The sequence below is a fragment of the Carassius auratus genome, chromosome 25 (assembly GCF_003368295.1).
Source record: "Carassius auratus strain Wakin chromosome 25, ASM336829v1, whole genome shotgun sequence".
Classification (NCBI taxonomy): domain Eukaryota; kingdom Metazoa; phylum Chordata; class Actinopteri; order Cypriniformes; family Cyprinidae; genus Carassius; species Carassius auratus.
Window position 1 is genome coordinate 11,107,615 of NC_039267.1, and position 7,707 is coordinate 11,115,321.

At 35.2% G+C, this 7,707-nt stretch overlaps 1 protein-coding gene across 2 annotated transcripts; it reads right to left on the bottom strand.

The window, feature by feature from the left end:
* Nucleotides 1-246: 246 nt before the first annotated feature.
* Nucleotides 247-6,832, bottom strand: abhd2b (abhydrolase domain containing 2, acylglycerol lipase b). 2 transcript variants are annotated; one of them, XM_026202534.1, is made up of 10 exons: nt 6,722-6,832; nt 4,809-5,041; nt 4,444-4,619; nt 4,025-4,189; nt 3,304-3,487; nt 3,102-3,194; nt 2,850-2,951; nt 2,696-2,765; nt 2,529-2,613; nt 247-1,122 (listed from the first exon to the last, which is right to left on the bottom strand). In XM_026202534.1, exons 2-10 carry the CDS (start codon nt 5,018-5,020, stop codon nt 947-949), a joined length of 1,263 nt encoding a protein of 420 aa, XP_026058319.1. In that variant the 5' UTR covers nt 5,021-5,041; nt 6,722-6,832; the 3' UTR covers nt 247-946. The 2 variants fall into 2 exon arrangements, with proteins under 2 accessions (XP_026058319.1, XP_026058318.1); XM_026202533.1 differs by having other exon boundaries at nt 248-1,122; nt 4,025-4,192.
* Between the last annotated feature and the right edge of the window lie 875 nt (nt 6,833-7,707).

The window sequence follows — 7,707 nt, forward strand, 5'->3', positions numbered from 1 at the left end:
GAAATAAAATAAAAGTAGTCAGACTATTCAAATAAAAATAAACATGTTAAGATTAGATATTGTCTGATTCCAGTTGTTAGCTACTGTCAAGAGGGGATTTTAAATGGTTATCATTTAAGGAAAATTCAAGACGTGATAAGTGAGAGAGCTAATCTACTCCTAGAGTGCATTAAAACACTGTCATTGTTCTTATTTCGATTTAATATTACATTAAAAGTAAATAATCTGCCATGTTTGTCTTGTATAACAACAGAGAATGACAACAATAAATGGGAGACATTGTCAGATCATTGCTTCAAGTGTTAGCACTTCCATCTACAGGAAACTATTTATTAAATACATTTTTAATGAAAATAACTGTGGCCCTGAAGCATAAATAAAAAGATACAATTAAAAGTAGCATGGAATAAAGTGTCAATAAAACATAAGGCAACCTGACACACTATACAAAAGCAAATGTAAGTGGAAATGTTCAAATTCTATTGAACTTTCATCACTAAATATTAACAATTTCTAAACTAATCAAAAATTTAACATCTCACAAAGGTGATTTGATGAATTATTATTCGAGATTTGCTGACATCATAGTATAGAAAAATGGATGTAAATGACATCTGGTGAACTTAGTGATAGTTACAACAGTTATTAGTCTACACCTCTTTACCATCTTCTCTTACCAAGTATGTGTTTTTCCACAAGGTTCACTATAACCTTTTTCATAAACATTTTATGAATACCTCTGCACAGTTTGCCAGGCTTTGTAGTGATACGCCATTGACATCTGACTCAACTTATGGTAAGTGTAATTTATTACACTTTCTCTCAAATTCCTGCTTGAAGGTCAGAGCAAGGTCTAGTGAGTCAGACTTTTAGAAACCATCATCTAACCTCAAGTCAGAGAAGACGAGAACACCATCAAGTGTTATGCTGAGTGTTGCACAAGGCATTATTTTGCCTGCTGGCACTGTGGCCTGTGTTTCTCCCATTGACAGATAGCATTGGCATAACTGACTATGACTTTGTCCATCCAGGAAAGAGGCTGAGGGAAAAGAACAGAGCCTTCAAAGAAGCCGAGATGACCTCCATGTAGTGTCAGAGCGAAGATCACATTTTGCTTCTTTTCTGTGGGGAAACAATACAGATTTATTCTTATTTTAGGTACACATTGAAAGCTATTTTAATGTCTTTAGGAAGCCATTCATTCTAGATGTATGTTTTTGATTAACTAAGTACTGACTCATAAGAGTCATTATTTTAGGAATTGGACTACACTTGCTGCGCTGTACTGAATATTTTAAGGAGACTGGATGCAATCATCACATATCAATGTGCATAGACTCGTTTAGTTTACACCTGAAGTGGATTGGTCTCTCTAAGCGAGATCCCATTTTTTTGTGTTTTTCACTACAAAGAATCAATTCAGTCATTCATTCAGAAATCGAACTACACTGGTCGTTCTGTATGTTTTTGATTCAACAAAAAGAACTGACTCATAAAATTATTTCTTTCAGAAACTGGACATTATGCCTTTGAGTCACTAAAAAGAAGTGACTCACGAGAAACATTCGTTTAGAAATCAGACTACTTTGGTTGTGAAAGATACTTTTGACTCACTAAAAGAAAGCAGACTCGCAAGAGGCATTCATTTAGAAATCAGACTACACTGATTGTGCATTATGCCTTTGAGTCACTAAAAAGAAGCAACTTATGAGAAGCATTCATTCAGAAATCAGACTATACTGGTAGAGGAATATGCTTTTGATTCACAAAAAAAAAAAAAGCAGTTTATGCGACATGATGTCATTTGAGAATCGGACTGCACATCCTGCACACGATGTAGATTCAGATTGTGCAACTGTAGTGTAGGAAATTTTGTCAGAGTACTTTAAAAAGGTATTTAATACACATCGACCTATTTTATTGATAACTGAACCAGAATAAGAATCGGTTCTCAATCTTATTATAAATGCACTTTATTTTTATTATTAATTAAGAGCATTAAATATCAAATAGACATACACTTAGAAAACTAAATAACAGAGGCTGCAAAGTCTTCTGTCGTGGCCACTTTAAAAATGCATCAACTTTTAACGTCTGTTGAAGCTCAAGAAGATTAGGTGTCACATGTTTCCTTAGCGTGAGATAGTTAGGCTTGTTAATGGGGTTCTCTTGGATCTTTCACCTGAGGCTGAAGGAAGAAGCTGATGGCAGTAATCTGATAAATAATCACAGAGGAAAGATCAGATGGCACTGAAAAATTCAGCACAGGTGTCCAATGCAGGATCTTAGAAACACAGCAGTGCTGAGAATTCTAATGGACGCCTAAAAGCACTATTAGGCCATACGTGTTGAAGACGCGTGACCTTTTTTCTTTTTTTTTTTACACTCACTTTGGTAGGTCCTTTATATTTAATGATTTATTTTTTGCTTGCTACAAGCCACTTGACACATCCATCAACTCCTCTGGCTAAAGATGGATAAAAATGGAAAGAATTAGACAGAATAGTGTCTATCTAATCTATAAATACCTGCTAGTGTGCGAGGTATCTTCAGCAGTGACTGATGGACTAATGGATCATCTGAAGAGTTCATCAAGAGGAGAGGAACGCTGATCTGATATGAGAGACATATGCGATTATGGTTTTCAGAAGAACAACATGACTTAATAAAACTGGCGATCAACAAAGTTACTTACATTGTGAATATAACGCACACAGCTTTCCTTCTCATAGTACTCCTTTAGGGAGTTGTGTCCATGAAACTTCCTAATAGAGACATACATTTTGAAAAGAATCATCTTGGGAATATAAAATGCAGTCAGAAGTGTCCTTTGAAAGCTTTTAAAGTACCTCATAATGTTGTCATCAATCTGCATGAGGGAAGTGGCTGTATACAGATGGCTGAGGTCGGCAGCCTCCATATTGCTAGAGCTCATACCAAATAAACTTGCCCTACAGGACAGATTTACTTGACTCAGTTTCACAAGGGATAGTTAGGAATATAAAGGAATTGGTTGCCAGGAATAAGTGTCAGTCATGCAGTTTAGTGGCCATTATCACTGATCAATCAGAGTCAGATAGATCACATAAATAAGGACTAACCTGTGAGATAGAATGATTTTTTTCATGTTGTCCGCCATGAGGAAGTTGTATAGTCTCCTGCACTGATCCCACTGTAGAAATGTCTCCTGAGCCCTAAAGACAAACACATAAAATAAAACCAAAATTACATATGCACTTGATATAAATTTTATATCAAGTGCCTAACCTAACCCTAACCCTAAAGTAAAAAATTATTTCTCACCTCAAAGCACTATATCCTTGGCAGATGCTGACGCAGCACAGCACTCGCTCCTGATTGGCTGGACTCTCACCCAGGTACTTGCAGGCGATGTTCCCTCCCAGACTGAAGCCCACCACAATGAGCTGAGTTTGTGGGAATGTGCGTTTAATGTAGCCCACCATGGCTGAAAACTCCCAGGTACAACCTTTAACACAGTATTGCATAGTTAATAAACCATAGTTAAACATAACAGAAATAAGTGATTGCTGTACATTTTCTATAGAAAGATGCGTTTATTTGAAGTATCATTTCAAATTCTAAAGAATTTATATGATTTAATTTGTCATTGTTAATATACACACATATATAAACTACCAGTCAAACGTTTTTGGACGGCAAGATGTTTAATGTTTCTTTTTTGAGAAGTCTCTTCTGCTCACCAAGCCTGCATTTATTTGATCCAAAATACAGCAAAATCAGTAATATAGTGACATATTTTTACTATTTAAAATAACTAGATTTTAAAATCGAATTTATTTCTGTGATTTAGAAATAAATTATCAAAGCTGAATTAATATATATATATATATATATATATATATATATATATATATATATATATATATATATATATATATATACCTACTCACACAATTTCCATTTTTTGTAATAATTACATACAGTATATATATAAATTTGCTTGTTTCATAACAAACAAACATGCTTGCCAAGCGTGGCTTACCATAGGTGAACATCCTTGGGGAAGTCAGCTCGATGTTTGGTAGTGCTCCAAGATGGTTGAGCACGGCGCACCTGTAGCCTTGTTTCTGTGAATAATCCACAAAGGTCCGTATATAATGCTTCTCACTATGGTTACCGATCCCAGGACAGATCACCATGGTGAGGTCTTCTGTGATGGGACAGATGCAGATAAACACTAGTGAAAGTACGAGCAACACCTTTGCCTCTCCAGAGGAATCCTCTTAATCATAAACACCATAAGTGGATGAAAATAACAAGCTGTCAAGGTCTAAAAATGCAAGAATGCAGCATAAAAAGATTATTTTCGAGTAAACCATATGATAGCTCTGTGTATATTTTAGATCAAGATTTCCCCTTTGGGGTCAAAAATCCCTTTGCTATTGAAAAACCCAGGCTCACCTCTTGTACTGTGGACGCCTTGTGGCTCAAACAGGTCAAAGGTGGCAGTGGCTCCATCTGGCATAGACAGGTACTTACGCAGCCCACAAGGTTTAGGGGACTTTACCCTTCCCATCTTCCCATAAAGAGCAGTCTGGAGATGTCCACTCTTCCCCCATAACAAGGGAGGGATGTACCTGGAGACATGGGCAGGTGGCGTAATAGTTAATGTATCCAAATATATATTTAACTAAAAATGTACTCCTGATTTCTTCTAGTCATTCCACAGCAAATTTGCATCATTTTATTGTATTTTGTATTATTATATAATGTGTGAGAAGACTGCAATAAGATGACAAGAAATCCTTCTAGGCTGCAGCACTCACTCTTTGGTAAGAATGGGACAAGACTTGAGCAGGTAGCGATTGAGAGGGGTGTCTTGACAGGTGATGTCAGGTGCTGCGGTGGGACACTTCAGGTTCAGGGTCCGCACAATGACATACAGCACCGTGGCTACAGCAGCCAGCTTCATGCCATCAAACATGGCCGGCATCTCAGGAGATATGGTGCGGACATCTGCCTCCACTTGGGCACTCATGATGGATTAGTTTACTAAAAGCTAATTAAAGGGGAAAAATTATAATGAAAGGAAATATATTAATATTTTAACTTTTTACATGCATACACGGATATATAGAATAGCACATATTTCATATATAACTTTATTTTCAGATCGGTTAGAATAAAAGGAAATGAGCCTCTCAATATTAAAAAAAATATTTATGCAAAGCTTTTTTAAATAATGAAATGATATTGTTTTGTTTTTTTGTAAGAAAACATTATAATTGTTTATCAAACATGATAAACCAGAATTTCAAAATTGGAGTAACGTGATCAAATTTACATTGTCCTTTGAAGAATTTAGCAGCTGTGTTTTGTACTAATTGGAGATGAGCAATGGAAGATTTAGAAATGCCTAAATGGGTGTTGCAGTAGTCCAAGCGAGATGCAATGAGTTCATGGATAGCAATCTCTAAAGTTTTTCAGAGAGAAAAGAAGATGTAGCTAAGTTCATGGATAGCAATCTCTAAAGTTTTCTCAGAGAGAAAAGATGTAGCTAAAAAAACCAAACCAAAAAAACCCCAAGAACTAATAACCGCATTTATTTGGTTATCAAATTTGAGACTCTGATCCCAGAACATGCCTAGGTTCTTGATACAGGAAGAAGTAAAAGGAGCAAAGTAGTCCTGATCGATACTTCTGGTCCCTGAATTTTCACTGCGGCCAAAGACTATAACTTCGGTTTTTGATTCATTCAGAAATAAGAAGTTTTGAGAGAAACACATTTTCAATTCATCATCACATAAATAAATAAAGGTAAATAATTTTGGGTATCACCTGCATAGCAGTTAAATGTTACATTATGCTTTTTTTCTGTAAATAGAGCCTATGGAATAAATACAAAGCAAAAAGTATGGGTGCGAGAATAGAACTCTGCGGCACTCCACAGGAAAGTAAAGCAGGCGATGAAGAAATATTACCCAATCTAACAGAGTAACTTCTATTTGTTAAATATGATTTGAACCAGCTAATAACAGTTCCCTAGTTGCCCACAAAATATTCTAGTCGAGATAGAAGAATTTTATGAATTTTTCATCACCTGTATCAGGACAGGTCAAGTCTAACAGAATTAGGATAAGAGTCACCAGAGTCAGTCACTAACAAAGTATCATTATAGACCTATAATAAAGCAGACTCTGATGGAGAGGCTTAAAGTTTAAAAAATTTGATTTGCTCTAAGGAAAGACCGTAGCTGAGTAAACAGTTTTTTACAGTGCTTTGGTAATAAAAGAATGGATTATACACACATAAACACATCTAAAAGTAATAGAAAAGAGTACATTTGGACAGAATTAATATGACTTAAAAAAAGCTAAACACATATAAAAATAGGATAAATTGCCAATATAAAAGACAGAAAAATTGCACATAGAATTAATTAATTTCATCATGCAACACAGTTACAGGGAGTTAATCTGTCTGCTCTTAGTGAGTACAGTTTACAGTGACTCTGTCAACAGAGTTAATCATACTTCTGACATAAACGTGCTTAGAATGTTTTTGAATTTCTATTATTCAATATAAAGCTGCTGTATTATGCATATGTTTTACTTGTTATAAGACAATTTAGGACGCGTTGAGCAATTTAAATATTGCTTGTGCGTAATGAACATAACAATAACATAACAATAACATCGAATTCTTAGCATGCACAACATGCATAGAAAACAATGCATACCTTGTCTTCAGAGTTGTCCGGTGACTCATCTGTGCCTCTGCTCTTGACATCTTCTCTGTAACGTTACTCAAAGACATCTGACGACTACAAACATCATCCACAGAGCATCGTCATTCACTTTACACCCAGCAACTGGAGCGCGTCTTCATTCGCGTCCTCTGATTGGAGCAGCGTCACAGTGACGACAGGATTGCCTAGTGCCATTGATATTCAGTGGGTTCCAGCACCATCATTGTGCGCTAGAATTACAATAGCGGAAATTTCACTGTCATTCAGTAGCTGTTATCTGAGTGAACCAAAGAGTGCAAAGAAATTACACTTAATTTTAAGTATGAATACTATGTTGAATTTCCACTGAAGGAGAAGTCAAAATAGGGCGAAAACATAAGTGAAAGTTTACAAATGTTCAACAAGTAACTGCACTTAAGAAATTGCTTTGTTTTTATAAAGCCTTTGCACAAATCTCAAGGTCGCTTAAAGCATTACAAGGTTGCTTGCTTAAGTTAAAAATGTAAAGTAAAAGTAAACTTTTAATTGGAAATGTATAAAGAAACGTGATCAACTTAGATCACCTTTGTTTCGCATTGTTTCACAGAATAGAATAAAGATGCTCACTAAATCAAATGATAGAAAAGTAATGTTATCCCTTTAAACACCTCTACTGGTTTGTTTACATAATTTATTTTATCTCCCAAAACTAAAATGCTCAAGCAAGCAAGCAAAATAAATAAATAAATAAATAGATTCTCCTATATGAAATGAAATAATATGTAATGTATTTCCTTTAAACATGTTTACTGCACATGTTGCATACACATTTATTTTAACCACCCAGAAACAGGGGGAAAAAAACTTATGCTTAATACAAATAAATCCTGAAATGGATGGATAGGATGAATGAATGAATGAATGAATAGGGTAAATAAGAAAAAAATAGCATTATCCTATAATAAATATGATAAATAATGATCCCTTTAAATGGCTTT